The 22,298-nt window shown below is 43.6% G+C and overlaps 1 protein-coding gene and 1 pseudogene across 2 annotated transcripts in view; both read left to right on the top strand.

The window, feature by feature from the left end:
- Positions 1–9,851, top strand: part of ENPP6 (ectonucleotide pyrophosphatase/phosphodiesterase 6) — a gene marked incomplete at both ends in the record, with an annotated part of 88,691 nt that extends 78,840 nt beyond the window's left edge. The window contains 2 exons of the mRNA XM_080928617.1: positions 4,873–4,996; positions 9,646–9,851. Of these exons, the coding sequence (XP_080784743.1) occupies positions 4,873–4,996; positions 9,646–9,851 (330 nt within the window). The remainder of the gene's footprint in view (positions 1–4,872; positions 4,997–9,645) is intronic.
- Positions 9,852–17,452: 7,601 nt separating this feature from the next.
- Positions 17,453–21,013, top strand: LOC308429717 (proliferation-associated protein 2G4-like; annotated as a pseudogene). The gene is made up of 2 exons: positions 17,453–17,460; positions 20,226–21,013. The product of its transcript is annotated as a proliferation-associated protein 2G4-like (transcript).
- The last annotated feature ends 1,285 nt before the right edge of the window (positions 21,014–22,298 follow it).

Genomic DNA, 22,298 nt, shown 5'->3' with positions numbered 1-22,298 from the left:
ATCTGAATCCCTGGGTCAGTTCGAATGAGTGGGGCATGCAGAGGCTCAGGTACCTATAGGAGGTCAATATCCGCAGATCAAAGAGTTGTTTGCGAAGGGTGCGACCTGCCAGGCTCAACTCTAAAGCCTGCGGCTGAAGAGAAGTTAGGTAGAGCTCCAAAATATTTTGGGAAATTAAGACAACCCGGGCTTCTGAGTGGTTATGGCAGCTGTACTGGTTCTGTCCAGCCCCAACTAACTGAGCTCCAGAAGGTCGGACTATGATGCTGGAAGCAGCTTGCTCTCCACAGTAACTGGTGTGGTGTGTGGAAGCTGCCTGGAAGTGCATGCCCCTCCCCCTGCTTCCACACCACTGCCCCCCCCTCTTCTCCCTTTCAAAACAACTCAAGAAAGAGTTTGTTGGGCATTTTTCTGTGTCAAGGATCAAGCTCTGTGGCAGAAGACTCTTCAAAGTCAGATCAGGGGACCAAGGCTGATCAATTAAGCCCTGTTTGAAAAGATAGGAACAGTAACTGTTAGAACATCTCTTGCGATTGGGGTATGGTGCACACATACCTAAGTTTGGGGCTGCTGCTCTCCAGGGACTCCTGGGATCTACGATGGGATCTGATTAACACTTTAAAAAAGCAATGGTATAAAAGTTAAGGGAAGGGTGCTGTGTGACTGTCTTAGTTAGGGTTTTACTGCTGAGAACAGATACCATGACCAAGGCAACACTTATGAAGAACAGCATTTAATTGGGGCTGGCTTACAGGTTCAGAGGTTCAGTTCATTAAGATCATGGCAGGAGCATGGCAGAGTCCAGGCAGATGTGGGGATGGAAAAGCTGAAAGTTCTACATCTTCATCCAAAGGCAAACAGAAGACTGTCTTCCAGACAACTAGAACTATTACACTCACACCCACAATGACACACCTACTCCAACAGGGCCAAACCTCCAAATAGTACCACTCCCTGGGCCAAACATCTTCACACCACCACAGTAACTTTTCCTCAGATACAAAAAGAAAAAAGAAAATGCCTCTTCATCTCAGACAGGGCACTAATAACAGACCAAAGCAATAATTGCTTGAACTATCCTGTTTATTGGTGGTGCTGATGGTGAACATTGATCACGCACAAGGGACTCAAGGCAGCTGCATGCCTGAAAAGCCCACCCCGGTTTGAGTTAGGACTCACAGTAGCCCTGGAGCTCCATGGACCACCCGCAAACAGTTGGGCCCCACCAACTATCTCCTCTGGCCAGGAATCCATCACCTGCTTCTACAACCAACCTTACAGAGGGTGTGTGTGTGTGTGTGTGTGTGTGTGTGTGTGTGTGTATGTGTGTGAGTGAGTGGGGGAGGAAATCTTCTAACTCTCTTAGCTTCTTAGCCTTGTATGGTGGGTAGCTTCTTGAGTCTTACCAGCTCCTCTCTTTTCTCTAGGAAGAAATGCTTTGATTTGGACTCAATTGTCACAGAATTGTTACATGGTTACTCCGTCTCAAACCTAGCATAGGTCCAAGAGTGTCAAACTGCTGTCAGATCACAGGTGTTTTTTTCACCAGTGCCTTGTGGGACTTGGACGTTATTTTTTCTCTTCTTCAGTTGGAGGTGACACTATGTGACTCTTGTTTCCCTCTGTCCTCAGGAAGAGGAAGGTACCTGTGCACCAGCCTAGGAAAAGATAATGTGCTGATTTGCTTATTAGAGTTCTAATGCACCTTGAGTGGGTTCCACATTTGATTTATGTTAATTTAATCTTTATAGCATCCTTCTCCCTATATAATTTTGTTTTTAATAACTTGAGGAGAAAAATTTATACTTGTAGTGGTTTTGTTAGTCTGCTTCTGGCTTCTTGTCGTAGTCTCCTAATTGTTGCTTCCTCTCCCGCAGCCAGGTGAGTGTGTGCTCACACATGCACACATACACACACATGCACACATACATGAGTGCACACATTCTCATTTCTCCACTTTGGCCAGATGTAAAGCAGCTGGTTACCTTGTCAGGATGTCATGGGGTAGTACTATGTGACAGTCTATAGGAAGGGCCTAAAGAGGGTCAACTCTTCAACCAAAAGCCCCCAAACCCGAAAACTAGAATTTCCCAGTATGGAATCAGAGGGCTGTGACATACCCTTCCTACTCAGAGTTCCACATGTGTGCCTTGAGAAACAGATGCGGGTACCATATGAAGATGCCAAAAGTCATCGTTTTGAAATTAAAGATGTGTTTACATGTCACCTGGTTCACCCATTTCCTTTAAAGAATTAGTTCCCTCCTCACAAATCAGTTCATTGTTATCATTTATATCAGTAAAATATAGCTTTGTGGGGAGGTTCCACATCTTTGGGGCAACTTTTCACTTTAATAAACAATGGTGATTTATTTGTGATTGACAATCCCCTAGTTACCTCCAGGTCTGAGATTATTGTTGTATTTCTTTGTGCAATAAGAAATGGTAGCCTTGTAGAATGTAGTTTTTAAGTTAAACAGTCTATCTTCATTCCTGGGGTGGGGGGACACACCACAGGGCTCATCACAAGTGTGATGAGAAAAATCGAAGCGTCCCACTTAGGGCTTCCAGATCCCTGCCTTGAAGACAGAAAATGGAAAAAGCAACAGATTACATTAGCTGATGAAGCCCCGTTGGAATGTGTTGTGTTCCTGACCACAGCCTGCTAAAAAACGAAACCCCAAAAAGCAGTATGAAAAGTCAGTAAGTTCATAAAGTATGTCCATGGACAAATATAAGCTCCAGCTGGAGGAGGGGGGACAAGGGATGATGGAAAGCCAGGAAACAGGAGAGCCAAAGAAAAAGTGGTCTTTAGACAGCAGAAAGGCCCAGGAGCAATTTATGGGGTGAGAGCAGATGAGGGTGTACAGCCACACAAGCCAAGAAGGCTTCAACCTCACAACCAGAGTGCCTCACATCACAGCTAGTAGCATCTGGTGACCAGACCAGCAACTTACTGAGTACCTACTGTGTGCTGAGTTCTTAACACACAATCATCTCATCCTCCCAAACTTCACATGGTCAGTGTCAAGCATCCCTACATCCAACAAGAGAAGTGAGATGCTCAGAAGTTACGTTACTTCTAACTGGGGTCAGAGAACTGGAGAGGAGAAAGTGAACTTCAGCTCCGTCATCAATCCAAGTCTAGACTCACCTCTCTCTACCCAGTATGGTGGGTGAAGACCCAGGGCCATGAGAAGACACTTCACGGTCCAGTCTCACCAGGAACACTGCGGCTGTGGGCTGGTAGAACTCCTATGATGACTGACAGATGAACCCAAGTTCCAGGTCTGGCACTGCCTCCTAATAGCTGCGTAACTCTTGAGAGTTTCTCTCTGTGCCATGGTGCTTTTGATTACGAATAATAAAGGAAAGGATCATCCTATTGTTTATCCACTCACTTGCCAGGTGCAAGCCCTACCCCCTCCCCTCATGATTTGCCTGATTTGGATCGGATTCTCACCATTTGTCTTAAGTTCATCAGAATGACTTCTAGGATTCAAGAAAGTGCTATATGTCTTTCTGTGCCATAGTGATTTGACTTGCAAATGATAAATGATAGAACTGTCTACGGTAGGACATTCTGATGATTGTAGACATCAGGACTGGCCCTATAAATGATCCCCAAAGCTGATACTGCATCTGAAATACTTGCAGTGCCGAGTCATCAAAAACACACGATCTGTCTGCAGCAAAGGGACTAGCATTGTGTTCAATGGGCTGCAAGCTCTGCAGGACCCACAAGAGCTTTAAGCTCCCTTTTCACCATGACTGAGCCTCTGGAGCCTAGGGAGATTTTCTGTCCATAAAACGGCAGGAAAACAGTGGCCTTGACGCCCTTCCCAGATGAAGAGAGGCCCAGGGAAATGAAGATGCCGGAGACCTGGGTAAGAGGATTCTGGGAGCCATCTTCAAAGGTCTAAATGCAGGAAGCCACAGAGATTGAGTGGAGCTTTGCTCCTGAGAGTGGGGCAGGAAGAATCGCATGGTGTGTTCTGTGGAAGTGGGGGACCGTGGGGGTGGGGCTAAGTGGACCTCTTGGGGCTCTGGTTTTGCCCCAGGCTCCCCACCAACGCTCACTCCTGTCCGACTTTGGCTCGTTAGAATGAATCGTAGGACTCCGGGAAGTGCTATCCTTGCGATTACAGTTGTGTTAAGAAGGACTTGGGAACAGCCATCTTGTGCGGACTTGAAGGGCACGAAGATTTTTGGTCCTCCATGGAAGGTCTCTGAACCATGCTCAGCGGGGCTTGAATCCTGGGTGTCATTTTGTGGGGATAAGATATTGTATTGGTTTCATGATGGGGCTTCAGAGCCAGCACCTTCTCCCTTCCTGTGTTTGGGAATCAGAAACAAACACTGAAACCTAATCAGGTTCGCTACTTAGGTGACCGCCCCCTATCCCAAAGCGATCTAGTCCCTCAATCCAGTGGCTATCTCTACACAGACTGTGGTACGGAAGAAATGGGCTCATTATGAATAACCAAAGTTCCTCTAGTCATCCAGGAAATTCCGAGGGTTTTAGGAGCTCTATGGCAGGAACCTGGGAGAAAAAGCAAATCTGCTTTTATGCCACAGACAAGTTCTAACATTCCTCTATCGCTGACACGCTGCGCTCAGTGGTTCTTAGCCGCATCACGGGACAGAATTCATCTCAGGTTAAGAAAATGCCCCCTTAACCGGAGATATTCAGGAATTTAGGAGGCTGCTGCCAAGGGGCAGAGCCACCTGACGTAGGACGTGGTCCAGCTGAAGCTGGATGATCCCAGTCATTGATACTGATGAGGAAATCTCCACACTGCAGTCAGTCTGCCCAGGGGGGGTTGTAACTGTCCCGGGAGCAATGTGACATCATCGCCTTTCTTGATTTCAGAGTCGCGAGACGCTTCCATTTTGGATGAACAGCACCGGGAAGCGAGAAGGCTGGCAGCGCGGGTGGCACGGATATGACAATGAGCTCATGGACATGAGAGGCATCTTCCTGGCCTTCGGACCTGGTAGGCGAGGAGGTGACTGGCCACTCCAAGGCAGCCTTCCAAGGAAGCAGATCTGATAGGGAGCTAGCCGCAAGCGCGCGCGCTCATACGAGCTGGAGCCCTTTCTTTACGGACCCTCTTAATGAGCCAAGCTAAGCAAATCCAGCCGTTCTCCATCAAATATCTTCTGCTGTTTTCCCTGCAAATGCTTCTTTGGTTTGGCAACTCTGGCCGAATACTTTTCCTTGTAAATTTTAAGTCCCGAGTACAGTGAAGGAAATGCATTCCACATGTCTGTGATTCAGTTTTTACTTAATTCATCGAAGCCTTCCCCACCCCCACTCCCGCAGCTATCTGATGTCCAGAAAGGCTTATCAGACAGCGGTTTGCTGACAGCTGTGAGTCTCCAGGCTGACACGATTGTAAACGGCCCTGCTTTGTCTGGAATACCTACCCCTGTGGGGTCCATTTAAAATCCAACTAGAAGCTGGGTTGTATTCAAGGTCAGGCTCGGAAGTGACCTAGAAATTGACTTTGAGACCGAGCCAGGATGACGAGAGATTATTTGTATAAGAGTAAATGTGAAGAGCCTTCCTTGATCAGATTATGTTCCAAAGGTCTGGAATAAAAGGCAGATGAAGAGGGTCTCTCTGGTCCTTTAACCTAATCAATAGGGCCCCATGAATCTGCACGTTGGAAAATGTCCTGACCAGTCTAATGAGCACATTGCTAGAATTACACTATGGGGGGGGGCATCAGGGGACAAGGGAGAAGGGAGGGGACTTTCATAGCTATCTGCCATCAGGTGACCAGGTCACAGACATGCTTTCTATTGCTGTCCTTGGCTTTATTAAATATAATCCCCATGACATCAGCATTCCAAAGGCATAGTTCTGCATGTTGATTTCTGCTCATGAACGTCTACACTTCCATTTCTAACTGTGTGTTAAGTGATCTACCTGTGAGCCCCACTTTCCTCATCCAGTGATGTCACCTCACTCTTACTGTGCCTGTCCTGGTTTCCCAGGAAATAGTTGTTAAGAGGCTGAGCTTGGAAAAGACATGGATTCGAATCCTTCTCCACATGTGACCCCACAAGTGATTTTCAAATCCCAAAGTCTGATTCGGAATCAGTGAGAACAAATGTTTAAAGAACACTAGCTGGTCTTCTGACCCATGTGCAAGAGACCAGAGGGTGTCAGGTACTTTACCATTGGCCAGTAAAACTTAGGAGCACTCCCTGTTGGCCAAACCCAAGACTTTCAGAGCTTCAATGCAAGAAGAATTAAGAATGGAGCTGAGGGTTATGCTGAGGTGTGTTGTAGATCAGAAAGGAGATATATTGAGGTCATGACCTTCGTATAGAATAATGTTAATCATCAGAATTTTCAGTCAAAAACACCACCACTTTCTTCCCCAGAAGAGGAAAGTCAGGTCCAGAAGGCCGAACAGTTGTTTGTTGGACTGATATGAGCAAGAGTCTCATGTGTGTTTTAAAGCATGAGCCGGTCCAGCTGCACATCCAAAGTTCTAAACAAAATACTCAGCGCTGCACTAACTTAGAGTTAAACTCACTAGGGATGTGTTATCCATTAACAGAAGCCTCTGTCATTAGTTCCCTTCAAATGGGAAGCCCTCACTATTTTCCAGACAGAAGGACAACCCCTGATGAAAACGGACTGGGCTAATTGTGAAATGTTCCCTCGAGAGCCTTCCACAAGCCATCACATCCCTGGTTCCAAGTCTCGTGAAAGATTAAATGGCTTTACACACTGTTTACTCAGAAGAAAATTCAAGAGTGAGCCCTTTAATAGCTGTCTAGCTGCACTTGAGGGGAAAGGCGCCTCCCTCCCGATCCATAGCCCGTGCTCCTTGCTTAGGGAGGAAGCTGGGAATCATTGCAGCTGCCTAGACACCAGCCTTCCAAGCCAGGAAGCCTGACCCAGCAGGAAGAAAGGAAGAGAGCTCTGCAGACAGCCTCTCTGTGCTTAATCCCAGTTTCTAATTCCAACCACCTAATCTTGCCTTGGATGATATGGCAGCAGCAGGTGGCACTGAGTGATCACAAGACATCAAGCCTCTCTCAGAGCTGTAGCTGAAGGTAGCCGGGCATAGAATGAGCCTTTGGAGCCTTCCCATTTCAGTAGATACAGTGTAAGACCCAAATACAATGCCCATGTTTAGGCCCATTCGAGTAACTTAGATCTAGGCTCAAAATCATGGGCTCGTGGAACTTCCACCTTTCACATCGAACCAGATGCTGTTCACCTGCCCGGGAATGTTCTAAACACCTGCAGTTCTTTGACTTGGGCTCGAAATTCCATGGGTTTAGAGCAGAAACCTGTGAACTAGGTCAGAGAGAAATCTGAACTCTCCTTCCTGTTCATGGTCATCGGACACAATTTTGTACCTTCCAATCTTGTTTCAGGGAAGATCATCTACTCTGGGACTCTTGTCAGAGCTCTATGTCCACTGGTTAGAGAAGGACACATTCCATGCTCCACCCTCCCATACCGGATGAGGATGTGGCCTCATGTGGTGGACAGTGTGGTCTTCATAGGCAGGTCACACGGCAAGCCACAAAGAGATCGGGGCGTTGCTTACGTGATTCTCTGACAGACTTTCTATTAATCTCTTAGGCTGTGGTGTGTTCATCAGATGGTAATGAGTCACCACCATCCTCATCTAATTATATAATTTGCCTTGACATTGAGAACAACCTCCTTTATATTTTCCCATGCAGCCATGCTTTCCCCCACCCCCCTCTTCCTCTCTGGTTTTGCTATGAAACAATACTGACCCATATTCTCCCTTCCTCAAAAGAGCATGAGCTCTCTAAGAAATTTATTTTGTCTATTTTTTTTTTCTGGAGCTGAGGACTGAACCCAGAGCCTTGTACTTGACAGGCAAGCGTTCTACCACTGAGCTAAATCCCCAACCACTCTCTAAGCCATTTATAAGGCAGATATTTTCAACCCCAATTTTACTTGCAGCCACTTATTATATCTATTTATTTATGAGTAATAATGGCTGCTGTGTCTGGCAGTATGATTTAGGTGCTGTTTCCCAAACCCTCTCCCTGAAGTGCTGGTACCTCTTCTCGCTGAATTCAACTTTTATTCTCTGGAGTAAGCAAAACCCATTCCTTGAGACATTAGTGACGGGGGCTTCTGTCTCTAACTCTCTTCCACAGTTAGAATTCCAGAGACAGGCCTAGTGTCAGTACTGAACTCCCCAAAGGTATTTCTCATACATTGTCTGTGACTTGTTAAATTATTGTAGGAAATACCTTATTGTGTTTGTAGGAAAACACATGAAATGATTGTTTTCTGAGATAGGAGGTCTGACTCGGTACCTTTCAAGTTCCCTGTCTGCCCTTTAAAAATCATAGATGATAATTAAAAGCACAAGTCTCTATGCTTTACTCTGGATTAAAACTCAACCCTGAATTCAACCTTAACGTAGCTTGGGGTATTTTGGAGGATATTTGGGGAGGAGGATAAAAGCAAAGTTGCCAATATATGTTGTGTTCAGATTGTCATTGTCTAAGACAATGGATATGTTGTGTTCAGATTGTCATTGTCTAAGACAATGGTTCTCAACCTATGGGTCCTGGCTCCTTTGAGGGTCAGACAACCCTTTCACAGGGGTCACCTAAGACCACCTGAAATATCAGGCTTCACGTTTCAATTCATAACTAGCAACATTGACAGTTATGGAATAGGGATGAAAATGCTTTCACGGTTGGGGTTGGGACAATCATGAAAACGTGAGGAACTGTATTAAAGGGTAACAGCATTAGGAAGGTTGAGAACCACTATCCTAAAGGAAAAGGGCTACATATTCATTGTCTCACAGAGAAGTAACAGGCATACAGATGGCAGATGGCCACCTTTCTAGCCTTGAGGATAGCACTGTGCCTAACCAGCCCTATGCCTTATGCACCTGTGTTTAATACCCCAGGCTGGCACAGGATGTGGGTAGAGACACAATGCCCTGTCCCCCATCCATCACTTGAAGTCTTTCCTGGGATCTCAACTCCAAATCTCAATTCCCAATACCAATTTTCTCATTTTCCCTATGACTAAATTATTTTATCAGTCCCTGAAAGGCTCCTAATCACTGTTCAGTTAATTCTCTAAATCCATTGAGAACAAGCCTGCCTTTGCTGGTGAGCTACCATAGCCAGGAGATCATACAGCTTCATGGGCCATGGAGGTCTTCCTATGGAAGAAAGAGATAGTTTCAAGTTGTTGTAGGAGCTCTGGACAGTGCCCTAGCTATGAGCCTTGGCTGACTAGATCTAAATGATGTTCACAATGTTTTCAAGGAACATGGGAAAACAGCCTATGTTCTCTGCCCATACTAGATCCCCAGAGCTCTAAAGAAACAGAAGTGCTGAAGTTGGCCCATCTCTGCAGGAGAGCTCTGTTGTAACAGATGCATAGGAAGCTGAGCACGAAGAAAGTCTACCTGTTGACTTGTCCTTTGAAGAATCTCATCTCCGCACTCCATAGAGGTGTTCCTTCACTTTCCACATATGCTTCCTCGTTTATAGTCACTTAGGCACAGTCATTGATGAAGCTGACTTTCCCAGAGACTGAACAGAATTTCTCCATCTTCGAGTTGACAACTGTCTTTTACTGAGTGCCTATGTTTTTGCCTTTCAGATTTCAAGTCTAACTTCAGAGCTGCTCCAATCAGATCTGTGGATGTCTACAACATCATGTGCAATGTCGCAGGCATCACCCCACTGCCCAACAATGGGTCCTGGTCCAGGGTGGTATGCATGCTGAAGGGCCAGACCAGCTCGGCTCCATCCGTCCTGCTGAACAGTTGTGTACTGGTCCTGATTCTCCTCTCATACTTTATATAGCTCGCAGTATGACTCATTCCAAAGCACTGTTGCAACATGGGACAGTTTTTGTTTTCTGTATGAATAATAGCTTTATTAACACAATCAAGGCCATTCACGTTGTAAATATATTATTCTTGGGTGATTCTACACACAAATGTCCCTTCTGAAAAAAAAAAAAAAAAAAGAAAAAGAAATTCGTATACTTTGTTTTACCCAAAAAGTTTGAAATTCAATCTTCTCATTACCTTCACTATGTAGTTTTCTGCTTTGGTTACACATCCTTACTGAAGATGAACAGTGAGATCAGTGGTCTGCCCCTACCACAGTCAAACATTAAATGGATATCCCATAGTCATCCTGGACCCCTCTCACCCTGCCTCGCCCTGTCAAGCAGACTCTCTATGATCTGTCCACATCTAAGAGCTCATACTTGGGGATGTGCAGCCATAATTGTGTAGTTTCTTTTCTATTCCAGGTAGAGACTGTCTATCTACAGGAAAACCAAGTGTGTTGTCAGTCTCTGCCCCGATGCATGGTGTTTCTCTTATAACACAGTCTCAGAAAGCACATAGGCCAGTAGGGATCATAACCAATTAAAGTATCAAAAATAATTAGACAACTCGCAGAAAGGGCAGAAGCCGAGACTCCTCTCAAAATTTGAGAACAAAATGCCATCTCCCCTTCATTGACGCCAAGTTGCAAGGTTCTTTGTAACCTAACTCACAGTCTCTCATGATATAAATCCTTGGGAGCCACAGGCCCTTAACATTAGCATACACCAATCATCTGTCTGCCTGTGACCACTAACTTCCCTCTGACACTGCTTCTCTAGCTTCTGATTCAGGGCACATGCCTGATATGTCAGGAAAGGATTGGAAAGGAAGAGCTGTCTAAGCAATAATAATATGAGCATCAGAAATTTAACTCATTATAAGGAATGGTGATATATCAAATGCAAGTTTCATACTTCAGTAGTTCAGAAAAAACCTTGTATAAAAAGGGCTGATTGCATTTTTAAACAATTAGAAGTGTGCCTACATACATACATATACATATACACACACACTTACACATAAACACTCACACACATACACATGCATACACACATGCCATGTAGACATACATGTATACACATGCATACACATATGCTTACACATAAACACACATGTGTGTGCACACACACATACAGAGTCCTCCACATAGGATGGTTAGACTTAGAATTTTTATCTATTTCATGGTGAGGAAGCAAGACACATTCAAAAGAATTTGAATTTTGAATTTGTCCATTTTCTCAGCCTACTGTTATGCCATGTGACAGAGACTCATGAGCCTGGCCAGAAGCAGTCACAAACCACAACTCCCAACCAGCCACATGGTCCCGTGTGTAACCATCAATATCCTAGAGTTTGTGCTACTAAACTATGAGGGTCTGTAGGGTGGTGTATGAAATACATGTTGATGAAATAACATTTTCAACTTATGATAAGTTTTTTGGCATGCAACCCCATCATACACTGAGGAGATTAAGAATCCTGTTGCTGTGCCTTTGAAATGAGTTGCCATTAAATGGGTCACTAAAGCTGACACCGTGTCAGAGAAAGACAAAAAACCCAACCTCTCAGTAGCAACCAAGTTCGGTAAAGATGGAGTTGCTTGTCTTGGAGTCCAGCAGTGTCTTGAATTAAGAGAGCAAAAGATCACTGCTTAAAAAATGCTGAGTTTATCCTCACAAAAGATTTCTAAGGATTTAAGTAATGTGTCTTTAAAGCTCCAACAAACCATGGAATCAACTGGGAAGGAGGTGAATCAGCCTTTATTGTGTGGTTGAAAGCAAATTAGTGCTTTCAGAACCCCGATAGCTGTTGAAACAGACATCTATTGTTCAAAGTTTTCTTTTTCCTTGAAGAATGGTATTTTGTTGAATTCCAGGAAGCGGGCTTGATTTCCTCTTTAGAAGAAGGATTTCTGAGACACATTCAAGTGATTAAATTAAAAGCTAATTCTCAACATCAGGAGGGGATAAGATGGGACACAATGTTGCATCTTTCTTTCCAGTTCTTTCCTTCACTGTAGGTTATGTAACAAAGTCTCTGACATCTACCTAACAAAATATAATTTCTCCTTAAGTAATGTTAAAGAGATGAATGAGAAAAAGATACCAAAGGAACCCTGTGTAGAGGCAAATAATAAAATTTAAAATGAAAGAAAAAAAAGGTCTTTTGCCTAAAAATAATGTATAACATAATTAGTTAGCTGCAATTACCTTCCTTCTAGTTTTGCTTTAAAGTCTAATGCCTCCCCAGTTAACATCTCCCACCCAACTGTTAACCCTGCATAGCCCCTGAGACTCAGTGAGAAACGGCATGTTCCTGGTGCCACGACTGTAGACTTTACTTTCACTAAACATGATATGTTCAGTAGAAGTAAGCTGTGCTAGGAATATGAACTTGCATGCTTCCTCTCTAAGTTTCCTGAGACTTTCCTGCTAATGCCAGGAGGAAGATACCTGGGTTGACCTACCACTGAGAGATGAAAGGGATGGTCTTTAAATTAAAGACGACACCAAGGGCTACTTTCTCTACCCATGTGCCTCATCTCCAGGATCCAATTTAATTAAGTTCTAAATACCTAACCATAAACTACAAACGGTCCAGGGAATTCTTGCAAGCCTAGAAGAGTCTTAAATTATAAAGACCCATTTCTCTTCACTTTAAAAGAGACTTTGGAAATCCATATCAGATCCGAGTTCAACCACAAACAGTACCTCGCAACCCCTCCCAGAGTTTCAGAGACAGGGCCTCAGACAACCCTTGTAAGTCATAATAATGAAGGTTTGGCCTTGCTCCAAGGAGAAATGGGGTTTGCTTCAATTCTGGAATATCTGAATCCTCAGAGGGCTATTTCATAAGTAGCCAGTTATTCTGGGGCTCATCAGCTGACATTGGCCACTGACCAGTTTCATATGGATCAAGCTTCCATCCGTCCAACACCAAAAGGAAGTCTCAAAGCTCTTGAGGAGGAAGAAACTTGTAGAGAGAGAGAAAAAAAATAGGGCAGGTAGGTTGGCTTCCAAATGTCCCTCCTTATGGCTCTAGGAGCCCCAATGGTGCTATCAAACCAACTTGGACATTGTTCAAGAAGCACGGCTCTTTGGTGGAATTTTCTAAGTGTTTCATGGTTGTGTAAATGTCAAGAGATTTCCAAGTGTGATTTTCATTTTACCTTTGTAAGCAACCTGTGATGGACCAAAGTCAGCGCTATAAATTATTCACTACAGAAAAGGCGAGCATTAGCCAATGCCCACTGGCTGTTAAACACTTTGAAACTTGGTTTTTAGTTTACACCAAGGAGAATACGTGTTGCTTAAAATCATAAAATGTCGCCTAGTACAATGTCTTAAATGTTAATATTTTGAATGAAAAAAAATAAATGTCAACAGGGAGATTTAAACTTCTGACAGTCTATCTTTTGTTTTATCTGTGGTTATCCAGTTAAGTGAATTTTCCACACATGGCTTGCCGTCTCTTCTCATTTCCCAACTGACAACATCATTACCTCATAATTCATGGACTAAAGGTATTCAATCACAGGTCTATAATTTATATGGGAGGAAGGAAGGAAGGAATGAAGGAAGAAAGGAAGGAAGGATATAAGGAAGGAAAGAAGGAATGGAAAGAAGTGGGGGAGGGTAGGAAGGAAAGGGAAATGAGGGAAGAGAAGTAGGGGGGCTCACTTTAAAGTGCATTTAGTATATTAATTTTTCTTTTAAAAATATGATCTTTTATTAATTCTTTGAGGATGTCATACATGCATAAAATGCACTTTAATTCTAATCACCTCTCCTACTGTGGCTCAAAATCTACCCCTATGCCCCTTCCTCTCCCAATTTCATGTTATCTTTGTTCTTTTTCATTAATTTTTTTAGCCCACTGAGTTCTGCAGTTCTGCTCATAGTCTCATAAATGGGAGGCATCCACTGGAGTGTGGTTGACCTATCACCAAGGGTCGCACCCTTGAAATAAACAGACTCTCCCTCCCCTAGAATCCATCAACTGTTGACTCCTCCTCAGCTAGAGCCAAGAACTTATGAGCCCTCTCCTTTGCACAGAATACTAACTTTAAAAAATAGAGTATCTTTACTGAGGTTGACTTCACTTACTGTGTACCCCTCATCTACTTGAAGTGCACAATTCGGTAGCTTTTCGGATGTTCATGGAAATATGCCGCCAGTTTTGACGTCATATTAATGGTTCCACACCCATTAATGATTAACATAGTAATTACATAGAGCTAGGCTCCTTAGCATCTACTGACAACACACTTCCTGTCTTAGTTAGGGTTTCTATTGCTGTGGTAAAACACCTTGAGCAAAAGCATCTTGAGGAGGGTTTATCTATTTCTATACTTTCAGCTAACAGTCTATCACGGAGGAAGGTAGGACAGGAACGAAAGGCAGGAACCTGGAGGCAGAAACTGAAGTAGAAGGCAGGGAAGGATGCTGCTTACTAGCTTGCTCACCCTGCTTTCTTAGATAGCTCAGGACCACCTGGCTAGGATGACCACATCACAGAGGACTAATTCCCCACCCCACATCACTTATTAATCAAGAAAATGCCCTATAGACCAATCTTACTGTAGCATTTTCTCAATGGAAATCTCTCTTCCCAAATGACTCCAGTTTGTGTAAAGTTGACACAAAACCAAACACTGCCAAACACCAAACTACTTTTTGTGTCAACAGGTTTGTTAATTTTGGGTCCTTTATAAACAGGCTTTTGTGGATAGCTTCTTTCTCTAAACATAACGTTTTAAAGATTGTGGACTGAATCCATGCTTTCTGTTACATCTCAGACATACAGCATTTCATTGCATGCATAGATACTATTTTATTTATTCATGTATTTATTGACCAGTACATTAATTCTCCTTACCATTTACATATAAGCCACACTGTTCTGGATATATCCCCATGTATATTTTATATTCATATATTTCCATGACCTCAGGAATATACCTAATGTTACATGGCAACTTTATGTTGACCTTCTGAGGAGCTGCCACGCTGTTTCTGAATCGACATCTCCACTTCAAATCCTCTGCAGCCTGGCCAGCACTTGCCAGTGGGAACCCGGTCTCTGCTCTTTAGCTTCCCAGTGTCTTAATTCAACACTTCCAGTGTGGTTTGTCTGCGCGGCCCTTAGGAGCCATGCTCCTTGCCTGCTGACTCGGTGAATGAGCATGACTTTCCCTTCCTTTCTCTTACACTTTCCAGTCACCTTTATCTGCTTGTCCATCTCACCCCAGCTCCACTTTATAAATCCTCTGCCTCTGTACTCGAACCTAATCTCCAGCATCTTCATGTACACCACTGCTTTTTATTTCTCCACTCTGTTCCCCTTCAGTAATGACAAGTGGTATACCTCATGATTATTTCTTTATTTCTACTGCCCTCTATTCATGAACAGTTCATTTTACACTAGCTTGTTTTGCCCAATAAATTTGCAAATAATGTACTTTTCTTTTTCTAGTTCATCAGATTGGAGCTTTCTCTCTCTCTCTCTCTCTCTCTCTCTCTCTCTCTGTGTGTGTGTGTGTGTGTGTGTGTGTCTGTGTGTGTGTGTGTGTGTGTGTGTGTGTGTCTGTGTGTGTGTGTGTTTAGAATTTTGGGGATCAATGGACCTAACTAAATCAATTCCATCTTCACACTGATTTTTTTAATTCATTGAAATTGTCACAGGCTTCAGCAGATTCAGAACAACAACAACAAACCCAGGTTTATTTCAGTAAGCCTGCTAGTTATTGGTGAAACCAGCTTTGAATGCCTTCTGTTAATCACACACAGTTGCCATGAAAGGCTCACGCAGGAGGACAGCTTAGTGTACCCAGGTCTTGTGGAGGTGAAGGGGATATCAAACTCAGTGATTACAGAAGTCCTTTCTTAGCATGGTGGTGGTACCTGGGTGCAGAAAAAGAGAATTCAGATGAATTAAATTCCTGCAAACGGAAGGCAAGATATCTTTAATCATAGAAATATGGCCACACTACATATTTATTTTACATGTTTATTGTAGTGTTCACTTAGGTATTCCCACTTCACACCAAAAGTTATTCAAGGTCAAAAAGTAAAACATCTCCCAGGAGACTGGCAGACTCAGGTATATCTTAACACTTCCATAGCAGTTTGGTGAAGTGTGCATTGTTAAGCTTCCACTTAAGGTAAAAGTAGCTTTTATTCTTCTGATGTAATTGCTTTATACAATGTGCAGAGCTAGAAACTTCCAGGACTAGGCCTAGGTTAGCACACAAAGGTAGTAAGCATTATAGATCCAAAAAGAAAAGAAAGCACCAAGACATGGTGCCTCTGGCGTCCTTCTCCGAATGTTTACTATCTCCTGTAGGAAGTCTCCAGATAAGCTCCACAGGAGCCTCACTGCTGGCATCTGTTGTCTCCATGGTGATTCAGGAGGACTCTGGATAACCCCACACAACCAGGACCCATCCACCTATAACCAGAGACTTGGAGAGTAGGCAAGCAGCTCACCTTGCTGTTTCCTTCAGACCTCCCACCCTGTTGGCTTCCATTAACTCCCAGGTATACGGAAACCCAGGAACTTCAAGTGGGGTTCCACAGTTTTGCCAGAAGTCCTTGTAAATAAACTCTGATTATATACAATTACATTTTCCCAGTCATGCATAATAGTTTCATTTCTAGACAATTTTTTTAAAAGATTGATTTTTTTGACTCTTAAATTACATTAAATTATTCAGAAAAGTTTTACTTTGCTGTGGGCAAACTGAAAACACAAATTAGTTGATTTGTTCAAAGAAGAGTCTGAGGTGGCTTTTGTATCTCTCCATATCAGACTTTCCTTATAAAAGAGTCAGGGATGTCCTAGGTCATCAAACTCTAGTAGAATGGATGTACAGTTTCTAGAAAAGAGATTTGCAACTATGTAATATAATTACTTGAAGTTCTTTGAGAGGGCACTAGTCCAATCTGCTCCATGCATCCTGAGTCCTTCCAGAAGTGATTTAAACCAGTAGAAAAACAATATTACAAAAAGCACACCTTTCATTGTAGGGTGGACTATCTTCCCCCAAAAGATCCATTGTCTTCAATTAGATACCTCTAAATATGAGTTCATTTGGAAGTAGGACTTTAGCAGATGTCATCAATTTAGATGGGCACGGGGCAGGGGAGAGAATAACATTTGAAACATAAATACAGAGTATCCAATTTAAAATATTTAGGTGGGCATCACGCTTTAGGGTTAGCCCTAGTCCAATGACAGCTACACTTATACAGAGAGAACTGGGACTCAGGGATATAAAGAAGAAGGTTAGATGGTAACAGAGACAAAAACTAGATGCAGCTGCAAGCCATAGCTGGCCAGCGGTCTCTGAAGTGAGTTAGGAAATGGGGAGAGAGGATTCTGCAGCCATACTGTCTTTATAATAATTTGTTTACCTAAGCCGGGCTGCAAGCTACAAAGAATGATGGCCTTGTGTCTTTTCATGTTAAGTTGGTTTCCTTTCAACACTCATCAAAGTCTGCCACAAAAGAGTTGGCAACTCCCATGGAATTTTCTAGTAGAATGTTGGTTAGCAGAGGCTGAGGCATGAGCAGGTGAGTGAAGTCTAGGCAATGGGTGCTAAACTGAGACAGCAGTAATATTCTGGTGTCCTGGTGATTAGTAGGGGACAATACATACTGAGCACAACACCATACAGAGTTTTAAAAAGCTTAGAGAAAGAATTCTGAGTTTTTCCCAAAAATAAATGATAAAATGTTGGACCAAAGAAATGTATTTAACCTGATTTAAACATTATACTATAGATATATAGAAAGCATGCATTGAAATGTTATATAGTACTCCATAATTTCTACAGTCTTTTTATTTTTTTAGAAAAAAAACGATAAGCAACATTAGTTGTCTTTTGGATAGATGGATGGATGGATGGATAGATGGATAGATGAATGGATGATAGATGAATGGTAGATGGATGGATGGGTGGGTGGATGGTGGATGGATGGATGGATGATGGATGGATGATGGATGATGGATGATGGATAGATGATGGATGGATAATGGATGATGGATAATGGACGGATGGATGGGTGGATGATGGATGGATGGGTGGGTGGATGGTGGATGGATGGATGGATGATGGATGGATGATGGATGATGGATGATGGATAGATGATGGATGGATAATGGATGATGAATAATGGACGGATGGATGGGTGGATGATGGATGGATAGATGGATGGATGGATGGATGGATGGATGGATGATGGATGAATGGTAGATGGATGGATGGATGATGGATGGATGGATGATAGATATATGATGGATGGATGGATAGATGGGTAATGGATGGATAGATGATAGATGGATGATGGATGAATGATAGATGGATGATGGATGATGGATGGATGGATGGATGATAGATGTATGATGGATGGATGGATAGATGGATGATGGATGGATGGATGATAAATGGATGATGGATGGATGATGGATGAATAGATAGATTGATGATGAATGGATAGGTGGATAGTGGATGGACACTCTGAGAAGATGAAGAGACTCTGAATGGAAAATAACCTGTGTTAGGACAGCGCTTCCTCAGGGAAGCAGTAGGCTGGAGAAGACAGGTGCAGAAAATGTTTTACAGAACATAGAGGGATTTGAGAAATGATAAGGGCAGGGGTTCTTTTCAGCGTTTTAGCAGCTCCCCCTCATTAGTCATGTAAAGGAAGTTAAACAGTAGGGAGAAAGAAGGAAGTGATAAATTACCTCTGTCATCACCATATATAACTCAGCTTTTCCACACATCTCGGATACAAGGCTGTACTGACATTTTTTTCCTGGCCCTTAGAAAAGCCAGTGGGAAGGAGCCCCGACTCCCAACCACCACATGAGTCTTAAATACAGAGAGACTCCCAATAGCCATCCCCTTTCTTCTAGGTCCCAGGGGGTAGGGTTTAAGCCCCTTTAATTGTCAGAAGGGTGTTGGTAGAAATCTGCAAGCTCCTGGCCGTCCTACCACCCTGCTGGTTAGCACCTGTGACATCAGCCAGAAGAACAGGACGTTCTTGCAGCCTGTGCCTTCTTCCAGTGGTTGAGGGTGAATTGCAGACAGAGAAGAGAAAGCAAAAAGCCAAAGGAGGAGGGAAGCTAATTCCAGAAGCTTATCCTAGTCCCAGCCATTTCCACAGGGCCTTCTGGGAGATCTGAACCTTCCAGAACCCAGGTGGATCTGGGTACATGAAACTAAAAACGCTCCTTCCCTTTACAGTTTCTCTCGCTCCTCACAGGCAACCAAGAAGCTTGGCCACTGGGGACTGTCTGGAAGACACACAGCTAAGAGAGGGCTCAGGGCTCGTATGGACTCTGAAAATAAAAGGAAGTTTTGTAGTGTGGCCTGAAACCATCCCAGGCTCACTAATCCACTGGTTTTCCCAGAAGCCACTGCCCAATGATCTTGTAGAAGTCCTAAATCTGAATGCTGATGTCCTTACCCAACTTGTAGGTTGTAACTGGTACTAGTTACAATTTATTTATTTTATGTGAGTACACTGTAGCTGTCTTCAAACACAGGGAATTGAACTCAGGACCTCTGGAAGAGCAGTCAGTGCTTTTAACCATTTACTTTTATGTTGCTGTGGTGGGGTAACCAAGGGAACTTATATTCAAAGGAGTTTACCATGGCTCACAGTTCCAGAAGGGTAGGTAAGACTGCACCACACCAGGGAGACAAGAGACAGGGTGCAGCCTTTGTCACAGCAAAGGCCTCACAGTCTCAAATGACATGCCTTTTTCAGCAAGGCCATACCTCTTAAACCTCCCCAAACAGCACCACCAACTGGGACCAAGCATCCAAACACTGGACCCTATGGGGAGCATTTCTCATTTAAGCTATCATAAACCTAATACCTGTATGGTAGCATTAAGAACTGGGTCCTTCAGGAAGTGATTTGTTCTTGAGTATTTTCCTCATGAATAGATTGGTACCTTTATAAAATATTGTCAATTTTTGGTGTGTTTGTTTGTTTGTTTGTTTATTTGTTTTTAAAGCATCATCTTTAAGGACTAGGTCCTTCCCAAATACCAAACTTGATATTGCTTTGATGTTAGACTTGCCAGTTTCCAATTCCAAATCTGGGAATGATAAATTATATCCTTTATTAAAGTCCCTCTGGCCCTGACTGCTATCAAGACTCTATTCTTCCTTTGAGCTTTTCTTCAAAGTTGGCCTTTTCATCTCCTTCCAATCTACATTTAGGATTTACCAGCCAAGGGGGGGAATAAGGGGAAACAGGGGACCTGTCTGCTAGAGCACACAGCCACAGCACACTCTCCTGCCCCCCTGCACCCCTGCACTGAGGCTGGCCAAATACAATGGAAAACCAACGCGGAAAGCTGATGTCATTAAGGCCACTCACCTATTTGTGCCGAAGCTGCTTTTACGACTCGTTTAAACCTGGAACCCAGAACGCACACGTGACAGAAGCCTGGAACAAAGTTGCTCACTCGTGTAATTGCACGCCAATAGAAGGTGTGCTGTTACACCAGTTGAAGCAGCACGTGATCGGTGGAGAGAAAACCATTACCCAGAATCCTACAGACCAGCAGAAGGACCATGAAAAGGCAGAAATGAAGTTTATGCTGTGGGATGTCCTATTCAGCTCAGGAGAAGGTAAGGCCAAAGATGCAGAACAGAGGACCACCATTTACAAGCGAGATCCCTCTAAACAATATGGTCTGAAAACGAAAACTTCGCGTGCCTTTGTCAGTGAGGTAGAAAGGCATTTTTGAGGCCATGGCGTTTACTTTAAGAGCATTTGAAGATGAGAAGAAGGCTCGAATGGGTGTGGTAGAGTGCGCCAAACATGAGTTCCTACAGCCAGTTAACGCTGTCTGTGAGAAGGAGGGCGAGTGTGTTGCCCGCTTTAAATGTACGGTTCTGCACATGCCCAGTGGCCCCACGCAGATAACCCTTTGAGCCTGCCTGACCTGTACAAGTCTGACGTGGAGGCTCAGGATGCAGAGCTGAAGGCTCTCCTCCAGAGTTCTGCAAGTCGAAAAACCCAGAAAAAGAAGAAAAAGGCCTCCGAGACTGCGGAGAGAGCCACCGGTGGAGAAACTTTAGAGGAGAATGGAGCAGGGGACTGAGATGGGTCCCCTCCCCAGCTTGTCACTCCTGCCTCAGCCTCCCACCACACCCCTGGCTCTGCCAAGTGCTGTTCCTTCTTCTCCACCCAAGGCTACCAGCAGAGCGGGGTGCAGGCGTGGCTTCTGCCCTCATCCTGGTCACCCACACACCCACTCCTTTCAACCACAACAACAAAAACAGCTCCAACTGACTCTGGTGTTTGGAGGCTAGGATTCCCAGCCATCGAAGAGTACATTTAGTAGAAAAAGAAACTGAATAATACATCCAGGAGTCAACCCACCCTCGTCAAGGCCTTCTTTCTAGCCTTTTCTACTCTACTTGGTCAAGGTTTGTGGCCCTACAACAGAACAGAGAGGTGGAGGTCAGCCGCCAACTCTGGAACCTCAGCTGAGGGGTTTCTGTCACTGATGGCGTTTCCCACTGGGGTTGTCTTCCTGTTTCCCCCTGTCTGCCAGCAAGTATTTAATCTGCCCTCAGAGGGCCTGCTGTGGCAGATTCCTTGTGATCTGCTTAGGAAGGGTATCTGTTTAGGTCCTTCCTATTCCTAGAAGCTGAATTCTCCATGAAGAAAAGATTTTTATCTATTGGATAGATCCTTGTTTGTAAAATTTTTGATTATTTTTGTTCTATGGGGTCCTTCAATCCCTCCTTCCATTTTCACAAGATTGTAAAATAATTCATATTAACCATGTTTGCCGCCTCTGGATTCAACACATTTTCCCTCACTTGATTTTAGGCCCTACATTGAACACCCCAGTGGGTTTTCGTTCCCTGTTTAAATTGTTTTGTGTGTATGGTGGGTTGGAGTTGGTTTGAAACAGTCTCACTAACTGTCCCACTGGCTATAAACTATGTAGACCAGGCTAGCCACACAGACATCACCTGCCTCTGCCTCCTGAGTGCTAGATTTAAAGGTGTGCACCACCACACCCAGCTACCTATTTTTTCAGTTCCCTGAAGCTGACTTCCTGAAGCTGTGGACTTCCATGACTTGCTGGGGGGCTGTAGAGAAAGGTTACAATTTGTACCTTTGCCATGCTGTCCCAGGGAACCAAGGCTGAGGTTTTTGAAATGACATGGTATTAAAATAAATCTGAATTTTCTCACAAAAAAATTTTTTAAAAAAATAAATTATTTCATTGATACTTCACAACTGTTTATAAGTTTTTACTGTTATGAATGATAATGTAAACATTGATATGTGACCCCCTATAAAAAGGATTGTTTCACCACAAAAGGGATTGTGGTGACCTTTCTTTTTTTTTTTAATCCAAAGATCACATG

Source organism: Micromys minutus, assembly GCF_963924665.1.
Source record: "Micromys minutus genome assembly, chromosome: 14".
In the NCBI taxonomy this organism is placed as follows: Eukaryota; Metazoa; Chordata; class Mammalia; order Rodentia; family Muridae; genus Micromys; species Micromys minutus.
This window is presented reverse-complemented; position numbering and strand designations above follow the sequence as displayed.